Source organism: Anopheles marshallii, chromosome 3 (assembly GCF_943734725.1).
Source record: "Anopheles marshallii chromosome 3, idAnoMarsDA_429_01, whole genome shotgun sequence".
Lineage (NCBI taxonomy): Eukaryota > Metazoa > Arthropoda > Insecta > Diptera > Culicidae > Anopheles > Anopheles marshallii.
The window spans coordinates 23,598,086-23,624,416 of NC_071327.1; the positions used below are offsets into that span (position 1 = coordinate 23,598,086).

At 44.7% G+C, this 26,331-nt stretch overlaps 1 protein-coding gene across 1 annotated transcript in view; it reads left to right on the plus strand.

Moving 5' to 3' along the window:
• The window catches only part of LOC128715613 (dual specificity tyrosine-phosphorylation-regulated kinase 4), a 57,789-nt gene extending 32,247 nt beyond the window's left edge, over positions 1–25,542 (plus strand). Inside the window, exons 3-11 of the mRNA XM_053810523.1 lie at positions 10,436–10,688; positions 14,156–14,319; positions 14,386–14,663; positions 19,069–19,207; positions 19,302–19,473; positions 21,809–21,952; positions 22,154–22,283; positions 23,333–23,562; positions 25,223–25,542. Coding sequence (XP_053666498.1) covers positions 10,436–10,688; positions 14,156–14,319; positions 14,386–14,663; positions 19,069–19,207; positions 19,302–19,473; positions 21,809–21,952; positions 22,154–22,283; positions 23,333–23,562; positions 25,223–25,542 — 1,830 coding nt within the window. The remainder of the gene's footprint in view (positions 1–10,435; positions 10,689–14,155; positions 14,320–14,385; positions 14,664–19,068; positions 19,208–19,301; positions 19,474–21,808; positions 21,953–22,153; positions 22,284–23,332; positions 23,563–25,222) is intronic.
• Positions 25,543–26,331: the final 789 nt, after the last annotated feature.

A 26,331-nucleotide genomic window follows, 5' to 3' on the forward strand; every position in this document is an offset into this window, starting at 1 on the left:
CTTTGTGTGAGTGTGTTCCCGGCTGAAAAGTAATGTGTGATTGCCCTTAAGTGGTTGCGTTCGCGTGTACCGTGGGTCTTAACGCACCACCCAACAGCTAGAACAGGAGTGGATGATTCCTACGCAAACGATTACAATCTGCGCACACGAGAATCCAGATCCGAGAGCCCCAGAACAACCACCTGGTTTCGATCCACTATTCCCCGCCGATTGAAATATTGTCTCGCCCAGCCTGTCCAGCCACGCCGACGGTGTGCTGCGCAGCTCGTTTTTCAATGGATGTTAATTAAATTAAGTAATCATATTTTACGACATCGTGTGGGCCACGCACGAAACCTCCCACGGTTCCCACCGCGGAGACGCCACCATCGTACGGCGACGGCAGCCCGTTTTCCAGCGGGCAGACAAGTACCAGCTGCTTTGCGGTTAGGGTAATCGTCTTCTTGAAGGTGTGTGCGAAACTTGATACACCTTCGGATGGGTTTTCTAGGCTTTTCGCTTGTTGGACGTTTGCGAGGGAAGTACCGCTCAGTATCTAACAGACGCAGAAGCAACGCATGCAAGCACCGGGTCCGTATTTGGAAAGAGATTAGAGAAGACTCTCATGTACTTATGCTTTAACCTACCGGAAGACATTAATTACTTCTTTTGTGCCGTGTGCTGTACGTCTGTACGCCAATCACGTGCTGCGTTTCCATTATTACCGAAAGCGAGAAGTTTTTTTCCACGGCGGGTATGTGTGTGTGTGTGTGTGTGTGTGAGCGTGTGCTAATGCTTCCTAAGACGACCTCCACAATACTTAGTCATGTACGTGTTGCAACTGCAACTGACGATGGCACGATTAAGGGCAAGGCTTATGACACCCATAACCTGGGTGTCGTGCCCGTTTCATCAAGATTTCGGTGTGGGCCTCGGTCCACGTGAGTGTTTGTGGGTTGCGGATTACACCAAGACGGTAGTATAACTGCACGTGTCACTATGCGGTTTTGGTGGAAAGTTAAGAATAGACTAGTTGGTAAAGGTAGGCTTAATTTAGAATTTGGTAAGTGAAAACCTACGACACGCTGATTTATGAAACAGCTAGAATTTTGTCTAATTATTTAGGCATAATTAGCAAAGAGGTATTTCATGCAACAAAACATCTCTGTTACGCTAGTTCTGCGATTGTGTAGACGGCAAGCTCATCTCGCGAATATTACATAATGGACATTCCTTGCAAACTGGGAGAAGCAAAAAAAATTCCACTTAATCTGTTTACACCTCTCCATTTCATTGTTCTTGAAGAGGTTCATTTCTCACAGCTAAACGATGCTCCAACCTCCCCACCGCGTAGGAAGACGAAGCTGGAGCAGGTGGAGTAAGCACACCGCCGCTGTGCTAAATAGATCCCCATTACATTAACATTTGTTCCCAGCGCACCTCTATACGGCCACCTGATTGGTATGCACCATTACCTCGCACCCATTTCACTCGTCTCTTCATCACGGTGTGCGATTAATTCGGCGGTTAGTACAGTATCAGAATGTTATGTCCTGTGTCGTAGTGGTCGTCGTTGAAAACGTGCTGCAAATTCCGATATGGGCTTTACGCGGTTAACACGCGATCATCTTCCCGCTACGCGTCCGATCTCAACAAGCCCAGTGAGCATGACGCTCCTCCACATCCACATCTACCTGTGCGGATGGCGAATGACAATGAGGCAAGATATTGGCAAAAAAAACACAGAATAAATAAACAGCGCCCCGAAAAAGAGTCGAAAACCGCCGACAGGCGGACAGGTGTTTCACGAGTCGTCTGGGTGGAGGTTGGAAATGGGAAACGTGACCCACGATATTGGTATTCAAATACATCTCAGTCTAGTACCGCTGCCGTGTCCTCCGCTGCTGTTCACGTGGGGATTCCGGTGATTACGTTAGGATGAAAGTGAAAATCTTTCACTTTTCCTTTTTCTGCGTAAGGAAAATAAATCCCACGGATGGTGTAACCGTATCTACTCGAGCTTCCACATTTTTACGAGTTTGGGTTTTTGCGGGTAATACGTCATTCTCTGGCTTCGGCGAATTGCTTAGGCTATGATGAAGGGCTGCAAGAGATACGGTAACGCAAAGGGATTACGTTCAATCATAAAACAGAACTGAGTAATAGCACGCACGGATAAGGTACATCCTACGTATCTTATCAACCGGCATACTGAGATAACTTCGCCTTCTATTTATACAGCGTTTAGACGAATAATAGATTCTGATATACGAAGCCTCTCACTTCATCGTTTCGATCAGCATATGTAATGAACGTTCCACTTTTCTTGGGCGGTATACAGTTACAGCCAACCTGTCTAACCACAAAAGAAATTGAGCCGTAATTTGTCTGTATACGTTCACAATTCACTGTGAAGTTATGTGAAATTGTTCTAATTATAGCAACTTGAAATAATCCGCTGCGAAACCGGGCAGCAGTAAGCTTTCATCGACTCGGATGCAAATACACGAGAGTGCGGAAATTTACACACAACTCCACGCTTTTCCGTCGGCCAAGACCTGCACCAATTTGTCTGCCAAAGTGGTCTCGTAAAGGAAGGAAAGATTTTGACGTTACCTTCAGCGATCTTGGCTCGATCATGCATCGATCTGTTCGATCATCGCGAAGAATTCGGAAGCAGGAACGCGGCAGTGTTTCGGTACGCGTCGCGGGAGGAAGTGTGATCGATGGGTGGCAAGGCAAGGCAACACCCAAACCAAACTAAATCAAACCAGTCTGGCCCTGACAAGGGCATCAACTTGAGGAAAATAGCACACTGCAAAACGAACGAAAGACGGAAGATTGAAATTGTTTACCAACAACAGCGTCACAGTTCGATCGGACATGAATATTTGATTGCCAATGTGGCGTGTGTGTTGTATGCGCCACACACATGCACGCGTTCGACTAAAAATAGTTACGAACGAATCGGTTTTTGGAGCAATGCACGTCACTAGAGCGAACGCCTTGCGATCTGTTTTTGGGGTTAGTTTTTACACTTACACATTGGTCACTACTTGGTGTCAGCACTCGCGTCTGGCCGATCTTCGCTGACCGTATAATAACGGTTCAAGTGGTTTCGCTACAAGACACGTTTTGGGGTGGTTTATGGGATCGTAAACTTGAAGAGCAACTCCTTTGAAAGGTGTTTCGAGGTTCATGAAATGTTAATGCACTTTGAACCATTGCTGCGGGGAAATTTAAATGTTTCGAGAGTTTTTCACAGCATTTGTTTCATTCACTGAACTTCTCTGAGATGAAAAGTGATGAGAAACATCCTAAAGTTATAAGAAATATTAACCTATATGACATTACAGCACTATGACCATTTCAATCACACTTTTGAGTTAATCGTTTGCGATCATATAACTACACAACCGGTTGGTAAAAAAAAAATTGATTGCTTCCCGGTACCTAACGCCACACGAACACACCCTCTGAACACATAAGCCGGTGCCTATAAATACCGTGATGATTGGAAGGGTTTTCTAATTTACAACCAACACTGGTTTTTGCTGCCGTTTGGAATTGTATGCATTCCTTTGCAGCATCCAACCCATGCTTGCCATGCTGGGTGGGCTCAATTTCTCCGCATGCAGCCTTTCTGTCTTCTGGCCCATGCTTTTGTTCTGCCCCTAGCTTTATCTGCGGTGAAAAACTAAAACCCTGCCGTGTGCCACGTGTGGAAAGCGTAACCAATTTTCTTCCATCCGTAATATATCAATTACCACGCCGGCCCGTTTTCGTTGCATGCATGGCAGTGATTTGTCGGGCGTTGGTATGTAAACTAAAATGTTGAATAATTTTATCATCCTACCATGGGTATGTTGCATGCAGCTGCGGTCCAGAGATGCACATTTGCCTTGTGTTTAAGCGGGACGCATTGGTCAGACATGCGAGTTCCCATTTCCTTTACATATTATGCACCGGCAGCGACGCGGCATTCATTGCGCTGGTGGTTCAATGTTTACCGATCATCATCCAATAACATCCGGCAATGGCTATGGACTGCGATTACACAGTGGGGCAGATGGATGCAGATGCTAGAGTCTGGTAAACATGTGTAGTCTGAGATGAAACTATTTTTAACGGCAATGGTTTAGCTCAAAGCCGATGTGCAGAAGCCAGGGTATGGGTAGTTAGGCTAGAGGAAAACCATGTTTTCCACCGCGGCTTGTCTTTCAACGGTCTAAGAATCGCATAACTTACAGCGAGATGCGTTTTTTTTGGCACCGAGTTCGCGTCAAGTTCGTGTCGAGCAGAAATTGATTACTTTTGGGGAATTTATACGACCAGTCAAATTGAACACTTGCACGGAGATGCTGCACTAAGCGTGTGGATGGTTGCAGACTGCATCAGTTTACTATAAACTTGAGAAGGTTGATATTAGCTTTACAACCATTCTAGCTGGCAACTAGCCACGAGTCGTGCATCAGCTCAACCCCGAAAAGAGCACTCTCGACCTCAACTGGACGAAACGAAAGACATCCTCATTAACACCGCCTGGTGTACCAAGAGTTTAATTTTAAAAACATCTTTAACATCCAACACCTTGCACGCTGTCTTGTTAATAAATAGCTCGATTAGAAGAACAATTAACAATCGTTTCCAAATGTAATGAGATAGAACACAAATATTAAGCAGGCGTTTCGCGAGAAGAGAGTCACCACCTTAGCGTCGTACACGGTACAAGCATTAGCTCCAGCCAGGTCCACAAGACCCGCTGTTTTCATCCAAGCTGACACCGAGCGGTGGAACCAGTTTTACGCGACGGGAATCAAGTTTTCACGCGGGTAAAGTTTGAAACTGAAGGAATACCACACAGCCAACGCTTTGATATGGAAATCGCAGCGCAAAAGGGAACGGGTTGCAGGGCTACTGTTAGCTTGTTGTTGATGTCCAATACGTTGACGGAGTGCCTAAGATATTCGCCTCCGCACGGCACAAAGCCACTCGATCACCAGTAGTTGCTCTCGACGAAATAAAAAAAAAAAACACTCTTTCCTCTGTTACAGTTGTGCGGGCCGTGATCAGTGGTAAAATACGCCCATACGCAACTAATACAATCGAGCTGTACGATAAACGTACATGTTCGATCGTTAGCTGGTGAAAATTTAACAGTTTTATTTTTTATTCCTATCGATCTCCATGCAAATGTCGTCTAGTTGCCCCAGCAAACGTTAGCGTAGGTAGCTTGAAAATGAACGCATACCTGTTGAAAGAGTGTAGTAATTGGTAATGTTACAGCCCTATTAAGTTATTTGAATGTTTGAAACACAAAACCACATGGGTTTAACATATTTAATACATTGAAATCTGTGACAATTTTCTACTCTCGCTGAGAGGACTCCGCGCCGATTGTCTAAAATCTATTTGTGGTTTGTAATTAATAACAACGGTACTCTACAACCCGCTCCACAGTCCACAATTTTCCTGGTGCGTGTGATTGATGGTGTTTCTTTGATTGGAAAGCTCTTTCAGAGCTTCGTTTTTTTTTTTTGTTCGTTCGCTCCTAGACTCCACAGCTTTTGCGAGCTCTGCGACTGTACATGCCATGCAAAACCATTTTCGCTTTGCCCATTAACGCTTGCAGAGAAGCAATTATGATCGCTTCGTTCGGTACTCTCCCACTGTTTAACTGTTTAGTAGGGTAGGCTATTTCACCCAGTTGCATTCTTGCTACAAACAAAGATCTCGTGCTCCCATTTATCACTGCGCGTACAGTTAGCGCGGTGCAGAGTAATGTGTGTGTGTTTCTAATGCACGTCCGATAGCAGCACAAAGGGAAGAAAAGGAGCTGCAATAAAAGATGCTCATAGTGCATGAAACTTGAGCCAGCTCACCAGCCGGTGGTTTGCGATACCAATTAGAGGGACAGAACGGGTGAGGATCGAGCTGCAAAGTAGGTGATGCACTATTGCAACCGATTTAAGGCACCGGTGCATCTGCTGTCGGACGGGTTTGTCGTTCGGGCGTGTTATGTGAAAAATGAACCATTGAAATTTCACCAACTCGGGCATGGCGCATCTTCAGACGGGAATTTAGTATCGATTTCTTCGGTTGATAAATGCTTTCGGAGCTTTCGGAGTAAGTCGATCGAGAGTGGACAGAAAGGAATGCTTATACATTTGTACTACGGCACATGTTATTGACCGACGTGTCCACCTCCTAGAAGGAACAAAAATATATAAATTGATATTGGCGTGGTGTTATGGGACTTAAGTGTCGGGTTTTTGCCGTCCAGTGCTAGTCTCTCTCTCTCTAATTCTAAAAAAAGTCTAATTGGCATTGACTAAAACATTTTCTCCCTCCTTCCAACCAATGTTCCATTTAGGCGTTCGATCGCATTTTATGACAGGCCGTAGCATAAATAACCTTTTCGCCCGCTATTCCCTGCCGGACTGAGCTGCCCTGGGGGGAGGGAAGCTCTAGATGTGCACTGCACCATATGATGTGCGGTTGGAAATTCATCCAATTTTATGATCATCCAGTCCCGGGGGTCCATCCATGCCATGTGCAGGGTAAAGTTTTACGACCTCATCAGGTCGCTCGGTTGGTTCGGTAGTTTTTTGTTTGCGTATGTTATCTGTTATGTGCACAGTAAGGATGTGTTGCGGAGAAAAGGAAACGAAACCCATCGCTAAACTGATGCTGGGATGTAGGAATATTTTTAGAAAATGAAGTCGTTAAATATGAGTCCCCAAAGTCTTTATAGCGGACACTTGCCAAACTAGGGATATTGAAGGATAATAAATATTGGTGCTTTAGCGAAAGATGTTTTATTCGTGTGTTACAACAGAAATACTTCGATACATCTGGCACACTTTGTGCGTGATTCTTTGCAGCATCTCACCATGCAAAACATTTTAATCAAAATCTGCAACAAATTGTTGTCTTATGCAGGTACAACTATTAGACATTAACTTTCAAAAGCGAGAAAATAATTTGCTGTAATTCAAATTCTTGACCATACCATTCATCAGCGAACTGCTCGGCGATAAATCATACCCTGGCTGACAGTTCCGTGGCTCGGCATCGAATGGCCCAACCAATCCTCGCATCCAAAAGCGTTCGCGCTGCCATGCACAAATTTGGCCATGAACAAAGCACAGCATTGGTGGAGAAAAGAACAAAGCCAGCCTTAAAATGCGCGGGCTGCAGAATTCTTAATCTCGCGCCTGGAAGCCGGTGTGTTGCTGTTGAATGAAACCGGAATGTCAGCTGATTTTCAGCTCGTTCGCTCGCATTCCTACAGCACACGATCGAGTTCCACCCCCGCCGAGTTGCTTTACCCTGTGTGTGCTAATCGCAACGGCTCAGAATGGCTGTTTGATGGTGTGTGCAAAGAGAGCGGAACATGCTTCAGCTTTGGCGGTAGGAGGAATGCTTCTTTTGCGGTTTGGGGCGGGAGAGCCATTCACTTTCAGACGCAATACGCGCGAGTAGATGTAGAGGCATGGCGAAGTCGAACTACGACGCTTACGACCGAGACCTGAACACGTGCGCAGACCACAACAACTTGAGACCAGCGGCGTAACGGACAAAGCAAACAAAGAGTGAAATCGCGAGTACTTTTTTGTGTGTGCCGTGATAACGGACGCGGAGAATGTTGCGGATGAGCTTGACGTGGAAAGGAAAAAAACAAACAAACAACAACACAAACGATGCGCTGGAGATTTGATTAAGCGAACCCCGCGATTGGGCCCTTTTTAACCTTCTCAACCCACCGACTCAACTCGTTAATCGCGAAACCGAACCGCGTCGTCCTTCGGATCCACTATCGGATGACAGTTCCGACGCTTTTCCGGTTGCATTTGCAATGTGCATTCTCTATTGCCCCCTTCCTGCTCGATCGATGTTGACCCCGCTGCACAGATGGATTGTGTTCAGCCAATCGAAGCTGTGATTGACGCGTTGCAAAATCTTGCTACAATTAAAAAGGCATCGCCACGAGCCAACCGATAAGCAGCGATGGAAGATGGTTGTCCTTTCTCAAGGGTTCGACCACCGATGCGGTTCGCCTTCTTGGAAGCGATAGATAACCTCGGCTGTTTGTCGCTCGCGACCGGGCAAATCGTGCGTCTGATAGATAACGGAGCGGATGAACTGGTAAATGAACGGAACGGAGGGCGTTTGCTTACATTGGGCTTACAAGATTTGACGCATCGGCGATAAGATGCGCTGGTCCAGATGCTATATTGATGGGTGGATGGACTTGTAAAATAGTAAAAACGAAGGGTAAACAACTATGGCGGCTTTCTAAACAAACATTACCTGATTGCTTCCACGGATGATTCAACCGTTAACTGCTTGATTCACACTTACTCTTTTGGAAGATTTTTAAAAATATACGAAAAAAAAAATAGCAGGGTTTTCTAGTTTGTAAAGATGGATTCTTGGCATATCTTTTACACTTTCTGAATCTTTAACATACATCTGCTTGTATGCATTTTCCACTTCAACTTGAACATAATCGAGAAATGGTTCCAAGGTTGCCAATTGAACTCTAAAATACGATAACACTACCTGATATCACTTTCTAAGTAGCGTTATACCTTTATAATTTTTTTGTATAACACAACAATTTTCAGAAATGAAAGATCATCTTTCAAAAGTCATTTGCTACATCGCGTCCCTATCAAACAGTATCCAATTCTCTTTCCCATATCGATTTTATGTCCAATGTTGCCATGTTTAAACATGAACCTTGAACTAACTCTTGCAAAGAGACAATTTGCCGGAACTTCCAAGACGTGACATTCAAATCACGCGTCCGTCTCCGTTCCCTGATTCCCCGCTGGAACATGCTGGAGGAGCCAAATGCAGCAAATGAAAATGTAATTAATTTTAAATTGGCTTTTCAAGGCAGGTGGGTGCATGAGCAGGAACAACCAGATCGGGGATGATTTGTCTAGAACCTGACCGGCATCGTTGAATGTTTATGATAATTTGCGTCGCTCGTTGAGACCGCTGTATTCGCCGTTCCAGGCCACACCTCTATTCATGATGCGAATTCGCATTCGTTTGTCTGTGGCACCTGTCTGAACAGCATTTGAAATCGCATTCCTTGTGATAGACGGTGGATACGGTTGCGAATCGAACCGAACAGAATTAAAATAGATACCATACAAATTCGTCCAGCTGATAACACGGAAGTGTATTTGTTGCCTATTTGTAAAATGCATTTCCGTTCGAATGCGAACGAAGCGAACATTGCCCAAATTATCTCCCCAAAAATTATCCCCCCAAAACCCCTGTGCATTAATCTCTCCGTGTGTGCAGGTATGTGTTTTCCCCCACGGGCAGCGATACGATGTCTCATCCAACAGTGACGTCTCTGGGACGCCACACTCGCGTGACTCAACTCGTTCGCGGTAAGTCGAGACAGCAGCCCCAGCCCCGCGGATTATGCACAATCGTTTCTTACGAAAGTTGCTGCCGTGGTCCAGATAAGCGCCAGGCGCATTCGGTGTGTTGATGAGTATAGTCACGGTCGCAGCAGTGAACGGACCGTCAATTGGTGAATCGAACCGAAAAGCTATTGATAACGTGTGTGGTAAATTTCTGCAATGCTCGGTGTTGTAAACTCGAGCAGAATAGGAATGGTGAGTGGTGGAAGTGGAAGTTAGGTCGATATCTAACTTGGTTTCATTTTTTCTCCATTTGATTGAGGTAAACCGGCTTTGGTGTAATTACCAAAAGCAAATATACAAAACAATTACACATCGCAAAATACACAACAATGTTGGTTGGAACGACCCTGAATGTGGAAGAGCTGAATCAAAATCAATGTTTGCGTATATGTGTGTGACGTGTGTGAGACTTTATTATATTCGCACTTTTGATAACGATAAGTGACGTTTGAGTTTGCAATCTTGTGCCGCACACACTGAGTACCTTCGCCCGGGACCGTTGATTTTTCTGCCGAAGGCGACCGATATCGCTCAGTTTCGCCATTGCAGTTCATGGAATTAGAAGCCAACACCACTCGGAGAGCGACTCCACGGTTTGTGCTGCAGGAAAAGTGCATAAAATGTGCATACCAGCTGCAATTGGTTACTGGTGTCAGCTTATGAACGTTAAAGCCCTGCTGTTGCATAAGTTGTGTGGATTGCGCCGTTTGCAGACATGGTGAAAATGTCACGAAAGTCTTTACGTCAAAAGCTGCTCGGATCGAGTTGCCTTTGCATTTTACCCCAAAAGCAGCCCGCTTTGAAGGATGTCAAGGAAAAGCTGTTGTCTCCTGAGGTTGTGTTAGAATTCTTCTATCAATTGTTGTGCCGTAGTTATCGAAATCTTCCATTTTTATACCAACCCCAGTGATTATGAATTGTTTGAAGCATGAAGATAATGGACCGGTTACCTCATGTTCTAATCTGTTGGGTGCTTTTGTTTTTCCCCCCCCCTCTTCGCGTAGGTTCAGCTGGACAGTGATAAGTGTTGGAGAGAGCGTGACCAGACAACGCAGCTGTGCGAAGCGATCCGGCCGGAGTTTGCCGGCTTGAGCGGTACCAGGAACGTCGTCCGAACTGGCCACAGCAGCAAAAGCACCGGCACCAACATGATTGACGCCCACGGTAACGCCTTACCACCGCTCAGTCCCTCCAGCAACAACAACACCACAACCGAGCTGGAGAATGACAAACCGATGCTACCGATGACACCCGCAAGTAAGTACAGTGCGAATCGTGCCAGATGTGCGAGGGAAGACTTTAGTTTTGTGGTGTCGGAATAACTCCTCTTTTAAAATCCTAACCGATCGCCATTGATCGCTTGATAACAGTGTTCGAATTGACTCTCCTTTTCGGTTATATATAGAGGAGTTATTCAGATATCTCATGGACACGTTGATTCGTTGCACAGGTAATCAAGTACAGTATCGTATCTGTAGTCGTTACCTTTGTGTCAGTCAATCCACTATTATTTTGATTGTGAAGAAATATCTTTTCGTTAGCTTCATGCTCGTGGCTTAAGATAAACCACGTTATATGAACAAGATTTCCAAGAAATAATTATTTAGATATCAGTATCATGTTCCAAAACATTGGATGGTAAGCTTGGGGGCTTAGTGGGGTAATGGGGTCAGTCTTAAAACAACAGGACCCTACAAGTATCCTAGCCGGATCATTGCTCTAATTATCGCAGCTATGATTTATTAGGTTGTTAAGCTACAAAGAGTTATCTCAACAATCTGATAACCATTCCAAGGAGTTTTAGGAGTTCTTCTCAAGTTGATTTGGAATAATTGAGAACATATTCTCCACTGACATGTATGTCACGAAGGCTAGCTTTCTAAAAGTTTGAGTTAAAAAAGCTTTACACAGAATTGACTACACCTTACAGAAACTTGAGAAACTAGTTCTCAATGTCGTTTTTCTATTTATTCAATATATTAGAAAAAACGCTTCCATTAACTTTCAAAATAACAAGACCTTTCCACAAACTGCTGTAACAATAATAGCAATCCAGATCCCAAACGCATTATAAGTAACGTTGGATGTAATACGTTCGTTTTGCTTATTGTAAAAGCCTTATCAATAACAATTTTATTTGGCCGCAACAAAAAACCTCCTTCAATGCCGTCCCGGTCTTGACGTCACCGATTTCTCTGTGGTACAAAGTAACAAATACGAACAGTATATTACCCACCGTGCCCTTCAAAATGGCAGTAGAAACACCTTCCCATTTCCGAATAATAACTTCGTTACAAGGCACCCGGCAAAGTAGTGGCTGTCTTTTGCACAGGACCAGTCCACGATTCCCATCATCATCATTTTCGTTTCTTGCTATAAGGGGCCCCAATTTTTTCCCTCGCTTCCAGTGGCATGCATGATACGTAGAATAAGGATGGGTTTTCGCTCGATCGCCCACATGTGTTGCTATTTCGCACTGTCGTTTCGCAAATAAGGCCAATTTTGGGACTTTCAAAATGACGAAAACCAATCGCTGGTGGATAGCATATCAGGTTGAACTGTTGGTTTGGATTTTGTATTCTTAATTTTATTATCAGTGTGTTGGCTTGCTGTCAAAAAACCTTTCCTAATAGCGTTAGATTATTTTTGGTAAGCAACTGGAAGATTATGATGGAACGGAAGTCCCACAGATGACCAGCGAAGGGACGGTTCGATTTTTACGAATCAATTCAATTATTTTGTTATAGATCTCGTCGGGCTTCCTTCCCTTCAGTTTGTTAGTTAAAAATAAATCATGAATATGTCGATCCTGTCAAGTTAAGTTCGCTTCCACGGCGGATTTACGGCTGGATGACATTACGGAATTGAAGGTGGAGCTGAATAGGTTGCGGCAATCGATGGCTATTACAGACCATTCCTGTCGGCCCAATCATTGATTCACGTGGGTGGAGAGAATAAGACTCCACACTGCTATCAAACAAATGCCTGCAGTCTTCTTCGCACAACCGGAATGGCAAACAAAACTAAATAAAACATCCCCTAACAATCAACCACCACACATTCGCGCAAGCCGCACGCTTTCGTAGAAAGCGATAGCGATAGCGGCATCGATGCGGCTGTCTTGTGGTCTTGTGCCCTGGACCCTTACATGAGGGGAGAAACATGTTGCGTGTCGTAAGGTTTTGTTTGGCAGTCGTTACCCGCACTCGGGAGGGTGGTTCTAATTCCCATTGGTGGCACAGAGCATAACGAGGCTGGGTCCCTTACTCTCCCGTTGATATTGGCGCCAGACGGAAAGTGATTAGAGTCGGTGGAATCAGAACCATCGGGCAAAAGACAGCAGGCCAATTTGCATTTGCCGCCCGTGCCGATGGAGAAAGCCCGTGGTCCAAAGCTAGCCGCTTCCGGAAGTCTGGTGAGCGTATTCAATTCCCTTGCGGCGCTACGGTCGTAGTTGTCGCTTGCTACAATGTTACGAATTTGGGTAGTAGTTTTGAAGTCCCATGAGGTAACGTATTTTTTTTGTGGAACGGTAAGATACTATGTAGCTAGCAATAGCAACGTGAGTTCCGAATTATCTGCAGTACTGTCGCATTAAAACATGCCGGGAGGGCGTAACACCCTCGGAACGAGCAACCGGAAAATAGCCAACACATCAAAACAAGACATCATGATTGTGCCAACACTACAGTTTGCGAATATTCCAAGCTTGAGTAGTAAAAAGATATAATTCGCTTGCTGTGTAAATGTTTCAAAAAGGTGCTCAAAATAGAATCCTATTGCTGTAGAATGTTTGCAATAGCAGTTTTGCAGTTTCATGATGAGTAAGCGAGCCCAAAAGCATCGCAAAGAAATGTAACCTTTCCAGAAAGTCTAAGGTCACCTCAAGGCAGATGATGATCAAGACATAAGAGGCATAATAGGCGAAAGTCATTGAGGGAATCCGGTGCCAAAATTAGGCGCTTGACTCCCAGCTGATGCGTATGTGGCACTATGGCACGGGGTACCTTACGCTCGCTCAACATGTAATCAAAGCGACACCGGTTTGACATGACTCAGCAACTACTACTACCACTACTACCTCACGCTTGAACAGGAATAGAAACTGGTGTTGTATGCATAGCCGAATGTCGGAACGCCAAATCAGCGGCATTGCTTCCCAACGGTACCATGTGCATGCGGCACGTTTACGGGCTTACAACTGCGATGGCACGTTGGCACGCGGACTGCACTTATGCTGCGGTACCATCCACCCATTTGACGACAAACCAGGGGCGAGCTTTTCGGGCAGAATGGCGAGTGGGACGCTAGTGAAGAAATGGACAAGTTGCTGTACCGGTACCGGCCTCACGTGCCCCGGGGTTGTGAATTATAAATAACTAAGCCACACGGCATGCCTTCACTTCCTTGCTGGTGGGTTGGCGAAGTTATGCACAGTACGTCTTTATTATCATCGAAATTTACTCGCACTTGCATACTTGCGCGAAAGGATCGTGGCAGGGTTGGCACATCAAGAAAGAGCATTCCGGATGGTGGTTCCGGTGGGTTTTCTTCGCATCGTACATCCTCCCGCGAGCGCTCCAACGCTGGGAGTGGCCATTCGGTAGGAAGGTGTTAATTTAATATTTCCCGTTCGCATTAGTCTTCACCGAAACGAACGAAACGATACGGTACGACTGATATTTCTCTTCCGTTCTCTGTTTGTTCTTTGTGCGTCCCTTTAGAAGCGCTCGATTACCATGGCGTACACTTGACGGACTTCGAAAAGCAGGAAATCGAGAAGTACAAGGAAATTTACTATCTCGGGCTGGACGCACGCAAAATCAACGCAAAGGCAGGCATTGGCCCTAATTCTGGTTTCGATGACGAGAATGGATGCTATCAGAAGGTAAGGAAACGAACATAGCCGCTCGATCATCCACGATACTGATATATGTTCACTCTGCTATTGTAGATTGTACACGATCACATCTGCTACCGGTACGAGATCCTGGAGATCATTGGCAAGGGCAGCTTCGGACAGGTGATCCGAGCACTGGACCACAAAACCAAACAGTACGTGGCAATCAAGATCATCCGCAACAAGAAGCGCTTCCATCATCAGGCCCTCGTCGAAGTTCGGATACTGGACGAGCTGCGGAAGAAGGATGCCGACGGAAGCCACCATGTCATTCACATGCTCGATTACTTCTACTTCCGCAACCATCTCTGCATCACGTTCGAGCTTATGAGGTAGGACAGTTTCTTGTGTATTTGGGGGGACGTTTTTTTCTTGAGGAATTCTTCATCTACCATCCCGACGGCAAGCTGATTGAGCAGTAGTGCGCTGGGGTCTGTCGAATTGCTTTGCAACAAATTCGGCCCGCGGTACAACACGAACGACCAACTGTCATAAATCTTTCCACACCCAATAGTAAATGGCGTGCAATTTGGGGGCTATTAGTGGGAACATGCACTACCGTCGGTTTGGGCACGATCGGTCGCAGCCGTGGTTGCGTTGGTCCTTCCCAGCAAGTGGCAGCACTACAGCTGAAGCAAACATTTCTGCACCTTCTGCGAACTGGTATTTGCAAATTTTGACTCTTTCAAAGCTCACAAACGGTAAATGTAAGTATATCGATTACATCACCCTTTAGCTGAGACTGAAGCTGGAGCGGAGCTGAGGAACAATCTCGTTGGCAGCTTGGTAATAGAATTTGTTTTCCCAAGTGCAAAATTTCATGTCCCTCCAATTGGCCCTGAACTTTTTTGAGGATTCTTGTTTGCGTTGCACCCAAAACGTAAAATATAAGCGTACAGCCACAAACCATATTTTTCGCGAAGGGAAACATGGTTTTCCTGCCTTTTAATCCTCTTAGTGTCGATCAGGGTTGGTGACTTTCACAGGCTCGATCATGTCTGAGGTAAAAGGTAAAGACTCCCAACTCTTTCGACTTTTCCTTCTACAGTTCCGCTGGCTATTGAGGGGTTACTGGTTAGTTTATGAATTTTCCTTGACTTGACTAGTTCCCCATTCCAGTGTTGTACGGCCCGGTACATAACGTTTTTGCAAGGGGTATTTATTTTGATTTTGCCCAATACAAAACAACAAGCGAGTACACCAGTGGCTAAAAATAATCCAGTGCGAGTCAAAAATAAATCCAATATATTGGCCATTTTTCCTGCTTTATCGAACAAAAACTCCATCTGAGCATGTGAATTGTTTTTCGCCGTTTTCGTACAATTTTTTTTTAACCTAACCGACATATTTCCCCGAAGCGTGTGCCTGTTTTTATTGCTGGTTGCCTAAACGCTTGCTCGCTATTTCATGCTTCCCTTTTCAACTTCCTGCCCATGGAAAACGGCCTGCGGGTAAAGCGATTTTCCTTCCCCTGCTTCGCATTGAAAATTCGTCATTTGTGTGGCTTCTTGGTCGTGCGGCAAAGATAGTGGAAATGTTCACCCTCGCAACGATGCCCACCCAAAAATGGCAAACCGCAACATGGCGCATCGCAACATATAACCTTTGCCTGACCTGGAGGGAAAGCGGAGCGGTGCAGACAACGCGCAATTGGGGTACTGCGGGTTGGTCCGATAGTTTGGCAAAGATAAGCTTGTTTACCGTAGTCGAAATGTTGTTTTAATTAAATCTAACCTGCTACTTCCACCAAACGGTTCGATGATCACCTTTCGGGAGACGGAGAACGTAATGCTTAGCATTGGGTAAATGTTTGCCCCAATGATGAATCGCTCGCTAGGAAAGGTATGTTGCGTTTGCTGTAGTCTTGTTTTTTGCCTCTTTCTCGCCGCACTTCAGCGATATCACCTGAAATGATATGCAAATAAATCTCAGCAAAAGATAAATCCGCGCGATGACCCCCAGCGCTGGTTGCTTTCTTCGTGGAAAGCAACACCGCAATGTATTATTCGACTTTTTCGAGTGAACGATCCGATAGGGAACGGAAATGAATCGTTATGTTTTAATGTACGTGGGCACATTATTTAACGAGTTTTGCAGCGCAAGCATTAACGAGCCCGCATTTGATTGAGGGATTGAACATTTTAATGTTTCGGAGCAGATATGCTGCGAGGTATGGTGCACAGGCATTGGAAGGTATTTAATGAGCATTTTTCACGTTTGATGGAACGATATGTATGCGTGTGAAGGTTTTATAGCACTTGCAGGGTGGGTATCACTTAAATCTTGATTTTAAAATTTTGATAATTCTAATTTTAACTCCCAACAAAACTCAGCTCCCCATTAGCTTGTTTACCAAACCACGCTACTCCTTATGATCATAAATGCTTGTTTTGTAAACAAATAACCATTTCTCCCATACTGTCGCTTCGCTCAGCCGTATGATAAACTATTATTCGCTTACTAATTAGCTTTAATAAAACGGTTCGCCACAACTCCTAAACTTCGTCGGCACGCATCCTCAGTGTGAACTGTGCTGGTTCAATAATCATCCACCTAGGAATCGTTCTCAAGAAAAAAGAAACACACACAGGATTCTTGCCTATCGTCCTTCACGATCGTAGACTCCCTTCAATGAATTGGTTGGAAACTTTCCCCGCATATCAACGCAAACGCACCATAACCATTAATGCTTTCGTATGCTGTCAATATGCGTGTGAGCCTTCCCGGTCAACCGTTCCGTCACCGATGTGGCGCAGAGTGAACTTTTGCTGCCTTTGACACATTTGGTAAGGATGGATAAAAGCACGCCAACGGCAGTGTTTGAGAGATATGGAAAAGTCCCGCATAGCGAACGATAAAGTTTTTCTTAGGTAAAAATGAAAAATCACTCTATTGGGAAACTTGTTCCTTCCAAACCGCCGTGATACCGTTGGTTGCGTGAATTTCCCTACATTAACCAGATGATGAAGTTCCCATCGGTGGGCTTTGGGGTTGTTTTTTTTTTTTGCTTGCCGGGAGTTATTTTTACCCTACCGATTGTTGCTATTGCGGACAATCATCGGATGAACGTCATGAAAATTATAGCTGGTGTTGTTGCACTATAGATTACAATGTTACTTCTTTGAATAAATTATTGTGGTTATTTTAGCTTAAAGAAAGTGTATGCTTAACACGGGAGAATATTCCTCTTTTGATGCACCATCTTATAGACAAGGGGCAGAATGAAATCTTTTACGTCTGTAATTTCAATTTTTCTACAGTTAAGTCAAACGAGGCTTAAGTCAAGGCTGAAAATACGGTGAATTAACTAGTTAAAAGGTCACTTCACTTGATTATTGTCTCGCTAGAATTTCTTATAACACACCACAATATGTCAAACTTTATCCACAAAATGATGCCTCATTGCTTAAATGACCTTCATAAATCAACATACTGTAGCATGCTCATCGTTACGTGTCCCTCTTACACAGCACGGTGAATTTTGTTAACCACCCAGTTTTGCATTCCTTCTACCAACTTCTGCAATTATGGTCACCCTTGTTTGTGCGTGTGCGACTTCTACTGTGTTTTTTGTCTCTTTTTGTTTGCTCACGGTTGCCTCTGAAAGTTAAACCTAGCTTGCAACCTGAATGTCCTAACAAATTATACTCCATCAAAGGACGGCACGAGCCACGGAACCATCCCGAGGAGGACCAGAAATCGTGATAATGCACGAATTGAAGGTCACACCGGCATTTTGCGTCATGCATCGGGATGCACTCTACGGTGCATGGCTGCATGGGCTAGGTAAATTACCATGCACGTAGCTATGAACGGTCGCATGCTGGGTTGTGTCATTTGTTATTTAGCTTAAAAAATTGCCTCCCTTTCAAAAAATGTTTATTGTTGTTAAAGTCAACTCGGTTGCTTTGTACTTGTGTGCCTTTTGAAAAAGATTGTACACTATTCGTCCGAACTAATTTGAGGTAATTAGTTTTGAGAAAATGCCCCAGCACAGTTAGTTGGCGTGTAACCGTGCAATCGCTGCCATTAAGTTGTTTGGTAATGGAACGGAGAATCATTATCATCCTTGCGAGGATCAGCAAAATCCGGTTGCAAAACGCGAGAAAGATGAGTTTACTAACCCGGTGCATAGTACACCTGCCGGAGTAACCTTTCCCTTCGAGTAAGTTGGGTTTTGGAGAGAGGTGACGCACGTGGAAACGTGGTCCAACGGCTCCATGTTTGGCTACGGCAGCACAAGTCCTGCCTATGGGAGTGTATTTTCCACATGGGGCGCACAACATTCAATGACATAATTAAAACTAACTTTCACTTATTGCTAGCGAGCATGAACATGGCAGCGAATGTGTCTTGTTTCTATGATTTTTTCGGTTCCAAGTACCGAATACGCGTTTGTTCGGTGGTAATGTTGAAAAAGTTGCTGCAAACCAAACCATATTTTTTGTGGAATATAATTACGGAAATCTTTCTCTAAGTTGTACGTAAATGGCACAAAACCTCCCACGAACGATAACAACATCGTACGGTGGTATATTGCTGGAACTTTTCTATTCCGTTACTGGTCGGTATTGTTTAGACGATGACACTTTTGTGCGCAGCTCGCGTAACGTGCCGCCGATTTGCCCTGGGTTTTTGTAAATGGGAAATGGGCACCAGGCATGAAATATCGCCGTTAAGCTAATTGATGCATTTCACTAACTTTGTTTACCGTTCTCTTCCTTCCCACCGCACCAGCCTCAACCTGTACGAGCTGATCAAAAAGAACAACTACCAAGGATTCAGCCTGAGCCTCATCAAGCGGTTCTGCAACTCGATCGTTAAGTGTTTAAGATTTCTCGACGAGTTGGACATCATTCACTGTGATCTAAAGCCGGTAAGCATTTGGGCGCACAGTGCGCACTAATTTGTTCTGCCCGTTGGAAACATGCTGATTGCTTTTGGATTTCCCCATACGCTATCCGCGACAGGAAAACGTGCTACTGAAACAGCGTGGCAGTAGCACGATAAAGGTCATCGATTTCGGCAGCTCGTGCTTTTCGGACCGAACCGTCTACACCTACATCCAGTCCCGGTTTTACCGATCGCCGGAAGTCATCCTCGGCTACCCGTACGACAAGGCGATCGATATGTGGAGCTTAGGTAAGCATCCGTTTTATTTTGCATCCCTTTCAGGTTTTTTTTTCTTTGCACAGTTCAACAAATGGTGAAACAGTCGGATTGCACGTTTAACGATCACCACCGAGGTGGCTGCAATGTCGGTTGTTTTATTGGACTTGTTTTATTTGTGTTTGTCTTTTATGCCGGGTGGTCCGGTGACAGATCGAAATGAATTTTAGATGATCCACACGAACAAGAATCGGGAAAAAGTCTTATCACCAACCGAACCCCGACATTCACAGCCACGGGACGCACGAGCATGCACCAAATTGATCTCGTATAATCGGATAGTGTTGGAAAGGAAATGAATATTTTAGCAAATAATCAATCCTAAGCGGCTGTCCGAAGGCTAAAAGAAAGCAATAACACGTTGTCTGCAGTGGATGGGCCGTAATAGAACGAGGAACGATTCAATGAAGTTTACATGTAGAAGAGAACAAATGGCAAGAAACTTTTCTTTTGGCGTGAGAACTATTAAACATTCACCCAGGAGGATGTTTAATGAGTAATTACGCCATTCTTTTGTTGCTGTACAGTTTGAACTATTTGTGCTACTATAAGATAAAAAGGATTATGTAGATGGAAGAAATTTTCCTTTATAGTTTTTGACTCTTGTGAACGAGTCTTCAATGTATAAGAATTTTTCTTAACTTGTTTGGAGAAGGGATTAGTTTGAATTTTATTAACGCTTTGTCAGAACAGCAAAAATACTCATAAGATTGGTGAAAGTGATACTGATGGCCTCACTTCTTCATCGCTCTCTTTGGAAAGAACCCCATTTTCACTGCGGTCCTGCTATTGCGACTTCGCATTTCTTGAAAGACAATACTTCAACCAAGTTCTTAACATCTTCCCATGCGATAGAGAATCCGTCGTTAGTCTTCTGGAATGATGATTTTTTAGTGTATTAAAAGTGAAGCAGACAAGTCAGGTCATCAGACCCTTGAATGTCTTTGACTAGAAGCTGACGCCCGGTAGTTAAAGATGTCTTTGAAATCCACCAAATTGCTTCTTTACATTTTTTTAAACGTATTTACTTATGGAATGGACTATACAATCCTTTTTCGACTGTCTATCCTAGACCGTAATTTTTTTTTGCGTTCGATTTGTGGAAAAAAATCGAGGTTCCTATACGCGGAAGAATGCCACACGTTACCGATGGAGACGCACGGTGGTTCACTTAACGATTGCCCAATTTATTTTTATTTCGATTTCTATTCCAAATTTTACATTAATTCAGAATCAGAGTCAGAGTCACAATCAGACTCGTAGTTGAAGGCGAATTCGTTTGTTCGAATTATTGATTCCATTTTCGACGGTACTCCTTAGTGTATGCACACTTTCTAGATGTGCGAGTGTTTGTTTACGTTTATCATGCACGTGGTTTTAATCGATTGACCTTCTTCCTTCACAATTTCGCCTTGGAAGGTTCGCTCGGCGAAGATGGAATGCGATCCGCAGTGCGCTTCGCGTGCAAATTATGTGAAACCACCTGATTGGTTGCATGCTATCGCACCTTACACGTAGCCATCCACGTATCCTATTAGTTAGCAAACTCACACATGGCAGTGTCACCGTAAGCGTGTTCACCGTTCACTTCATGGTGCATCGCCACAACAAAAAAAAAAAAACCAAACGAGTGTGTGTTCCCGATTGATTCAAAGGGCACTTTTCGCATTAGCCTTCAATTAGTGTTTGGGTTTTGTGTGATCTATGCGAGGGTGTCGAAATGTAGCCATGAACAAGAGTACACAACAAACACCACCGCCCCATCAACGGGTGCCGACTCAATCGGTAGTTTTGTGGTGCAAAGTTCATACGGATCGGCGCCATCAGGTATGTAGACCGCCCGGTTAGGGATGGGGGAAGGGTCACACTTAACCCAACACCCTTTTTTTTCACGCTGCTTTCATCCACTTAGCGGTAATTGAATCGAACATGCAACAACCATACACACATACGCGTGTGTTGCTCCGCGCATGGAACGGACACACAGGAATTGATCCTTTTTTGTTCCATTTGCACTTATTGTGAGAACTGGAAAACTAATTTGAGCTGGGTGGTGAAACGATGAGAGGACGGTTTAAATTAACGATTCCGATTCGATTAGTGTGCCATTTTGGAATGGTAAATGCTTATCTGTATTTTTTTTTGTTTTTTTGGAGTACTGCATCGAACGGCACTAATGGGCGCACAATTCCACTGTGTAGTTTTGTTTGCAGCTGTTATATATATATCTCAATTTAAGGCGCATTATCTCGTTTTAGTTTTAATAAAGAGCCCTTCTAAATCATTTTTTTTTCTCCTCTTCTCGTAGGATGCATTTTGGCCGAGCTGTACACCGGATATCCACTGTTCCCAGGCGAGAACGAAGTCGAACAGCTGGCGTGCATAATGGAAATATTGGGCATACCGTCCAAAGAGATCTTCCAGCTGGCGACCAGGAAACGATTATTCTTCGGTCAGTACTAAGTTCCGTTAGAAAAATAACTCCCATCCACACACAGACAAAAACACGGAAATGGCTTTTCTCTTGGCAGGGTGGCCTCGTGACCTGAATTATATCGCTCTCTTCGTTTACCCTCCCTTCAAGCACGATAAAAGTAACAGGAGCGTAATGATTAACAATATTATGCCTTTTTTTCGCTTCCTGTGTGTATAGATTCACGAGGAGTTCCACGGTGCATAACCAACTCGAAGGGACGCAAGAGGAAACCGGGCTCGAAGACACTGTCGCAAGCGCTACGATGCAACGATACCGTATTCATCGATTTCGTCAGCAAATGTTTGGAGTAAGTTTTGGGGTTTGGAACAAACACAATCGTTTAGCGGGCAATGGAGAAGGTGGCGCGGGTGGGAAAAACATTTTCATAATTATAACCGAACCGGCCGTACGCCTACGGGAAGCCCGAAATGACGAGGACCTTCGATTGGCGCGAGTGGTTCGCTTGCACAACCCCGGAAAACAAATACAACCGCGTTTCCGTAGTGGTATGCAGCGGCGCGTTTCGAGTATTTTATCCACCTCCTTTTTTTCTTATTTTCGGGCAGGCATTCACGAATCGCGTGTGAATGGAATGGTTTGCGTTCGTCAAGGATGGGAAAGGGTTCCACAGCGGGTTCCATAGCTCCTTTGCGTGCCAAGTGTGTCAAATGGTTGTGTGTGTGTATGTCGAGTAGTAGTTGGCCCGATTTGGTTAGAATGGTTAAAATTCAAAACGTGGCTGGATTAGCGCCTGCTACTAGGCTGGCCGTCCCGCTGACCCTGTGGCCTGGAAAAGGCGAAATTCTACTGCAGTCAGTATTTATCGTGCAATGGCGAGACATGCCGGAACCGGCAGTCCGAGCAGTTGCTTTGCGTGTTGTAATGGTCGTAGGCCATCGCACTAAACCTTTCTAGAACGAAGAAAAACCAATGGAATGGTTAAGCTTGTACGGTAAAGCACGTGGATTGAATACAGTTTTAGGAAACGGCAAACCTTTATAGCTTGTCTTCTGTTAACTTCAAACATTTTCCGCAATTGTAAGGTCAATCTGATTGAGAACAAAGTTTCAAAATTCATTGAGCATTTATTGGGAGACTTATATCTTAAGAAACTCGTAAGTCTTTCGAGAATCAACTTATGGCAAGAATGATTCTTTCCTGCAGATTCGAATGAAGGACATCTCTTAAAACTTTTCACAAACAGAAAATAAATTTTCCACGTAAATTGATCAACAAATTACCGTCCAGAGTAGGGAGGCTATTATTGAAAACATTAGCATTCTAAAGTAATCTCAGCTTATCCTACAGACTAATAAAACTCTCTCTGACTAACTCACTTATCCTTTCTCCTTACAGGTGGGATCCCCATAAGCGTATGACGCCGGAGCAGGCGGCACGGCACGAATGGCTCCAGGTGAGCGCATCCAAGGCCTACTTCGGCTCCAAGTCCAAGGAAAGCAGCGACACCCAGCTGAACTTCCTTCACAAGCAACAACGATCTCAGCCAATGACACCAAACACCATCCTGCCAGAGATAAAGACTCCCTCCAACCGTACGCTACGGTTTACCAAAGAGCGCGTCAAAGGTAACGCATCCTAATTGGATCACTTTTTTCTAACAGGCTTGAAGATGTGCGCTTGTTTGTGTGTGTGTGTGCGTAATTTTTGGGTATTTGCATTGTTGATAAGCTATAGCGTATAGTTGTTCGGTTTTTTTTTATTTTCCAAACCCCGTGTGTCGTTTGAACTCTCACGCCGTGATTATTATGGAGCCTCTTTCGCAAAGAAACGTTACGGAGGCGTTACGCAGTTGCATGCAAGTCTTTACCGTGTGCTTTGCCCGGTGGCCACGCACCTTCGTGTCCTTGCTTCTATTTCCCTGCCAACCTTTCTCTCTCTCTCTCTCTATCTATCTCCTCTACGCCGCTGTAGGTAAAGTTAGTAAACCGACCGAAAGCGACGAGAAAGCTCCAGCTGCTCAGAAGCAACCACTAACCAAGCTGCTCATTAGTTGTACGACCGTGAAGGATCTGATTTCAATATTCGATAAGCAGAAGGAGAAATGAGCCTACGCGCTGCTAGTAGAGCATATTGCGAACGTTCCAAACGGCTGTACATATAAACACGTTGCAAAGTTCCAAAATAGGTGCTTCATTGTGTCCCGCGCTTAACCGACGCTTATATGCCTGTCCCTTGTCGTTGTGTAACGCTTTTTGCAGGTTAGTTTACTTGCAACGGGGCCTTCTTCATCCTTTTCACCCAGCGAACCGTTGTAAAACGTCATACATGTTACTGCATATTCTGCTTTTCAAAACGAAACCGCCCGAATGTTGTATGTGTGCCATTTGTTATGTTGGACTTGTGTACGCATAAGTTGTTTTGCTTTGTTTGTTCACTCTGTTCGAAAAGCAACACAAACCGAAAAATCCATCTTCTTTTCACCCTCCCTTTTTCTAGACCTATTGGAAACGACACCCTTTGGACACTTGTTAGAATCTGAATTGTGATTGATGAATTAGTGGGGGAAAACCAAACCAAAACAAATGTAAGAAATCTGGCTAGAAATGATGGGCTTCAGTTTAAACCTGCTCGTACGATAATCATGATACATTTGTGCTGTGTGGCGTTAGATATTTCGCTCATTAAAACTCGGAACTAGTAATGCTAACGATAACGTTGGAAAAAGTAATGTAGCAAGCTAATGTTGTTTAAAGTTTGAAGGATAATAAAATACTTCCGGTAGCAATTGAATGAACCGAACTTTGCTGACGATTTGTACCCTTTCTCTATGTTTCGACGATCTACAGACTAACCCATCCTCCGCCAGGAGTCGTATCAGTGTGATAGAATAGAGCCCTGAAAGGTACGGTTTCATACACTGCATGTGTGTTGCATCCCATTCTGGGCGATGTGCATCATTCGTCTCGTTCGTTCGTTTCGTATCCTTACACCATTAGCTGAGCCCTCGATCGTTCATTTGCAACCATGTCAATTAACCTTTGCGCAATATGTATACCAATAGCTCCCATTTCTATTACGGTACCATTCCGGTGCATCAATCTCAACCGTCCACCGTCCATCGCATCGTAACAATTAGTCCACAGTCCCGAACTCCTTGCCGTCCGCTCATAATTCTGTCTCTTCCACCCTACATTATTATTGCACCAACCACGTTTTGCAGGACATTTTTCGCCGATTGCATTGAGTGAGAAATTGCTAACTGTTCCGGTTTCGATTTACTTTTAGCAACTGATCTCGAAACGGCACAACAGCAATCCTCATTACATCGGTTGACTAACGTCCGGAAGGTAACAGCGACCGGCCTAACGAACATCACCAACAACAACCACGGTATCAGCCATCACTTGCACGCCGGTGCGGTAGGTGGAAGCGGAGGTAGCAACAACAACAATATCAACACCAGCGGCAGCACGCAGACAATAAACGGGACGTCCAAGTACGCGTCGTCGACGTCGTCCGCGCACCATCATCACCACCATCACGGTAGCGCGATGCCCCATTCGCAAAGTACCGGCGACGTGTCGGCCATCTTCGGCCGGGCATGACATGAGACGCTGGCCCGCGCAAAGGACACCAGCAAAATCATTAGCCTCATCTAAACGGGTGCTCGGTTCGGTGAGCTGTTTGCGAGCTGTCGATTGCAAACGATTCTCAGATGGTGGTAGAATCAGGGCGACGACCCCAGTCGTCTCGCCAAGTCCGTTCAGGGGTAGTTCAGGGGTAGCCTGTAGATAGAACAACTCGTTTTGCGATCGAAAGTAAAAAATAAAAAATAATGGTGATAGATAACGGTAGGACACTCGTAGCACCCTAAAGCAACATGGTCCAACAGGAACAAAAGACAAACAAAAACCGATCGCTTCCAAAGTACTTCCAACCCAGGAAACCCAGGTCGCCCGTGGTTGATAGTTTATCGGATACAAAAACCATCCAGAACAACGCCATCCATCGAACGAGATGGTTGGACGATCTGCTCCGCTCAGATAATAGTATACTGGAAGCATCGTACTACGTGTATTATGGTGGCTGTGGTCGAACCCCGTTAGCTACAGCAGCCGGATTGACTGTGACAAGCAACTTAGCAAAAAAAAAGGATACAAATGTTGTTCAAACGCAACGAAGAAAACGAATACTAAGCCTAAGGAAGTAGTGCGTAGGGTGCAGTTTCAACGCGGGCGTTAAGTAGCATACAGAGAAGGCGCTAGGACTCTTTCCGCCATAAGTAAAATTTCCAATAGGAGGGAGCAAAACAAATTCTAGTAGACCCCCAACTCGTAGGACTCGTTTTAGGCAGCAAGAAAGTAACGATAGGAAGTGATAGAGCTCCCTTGTAG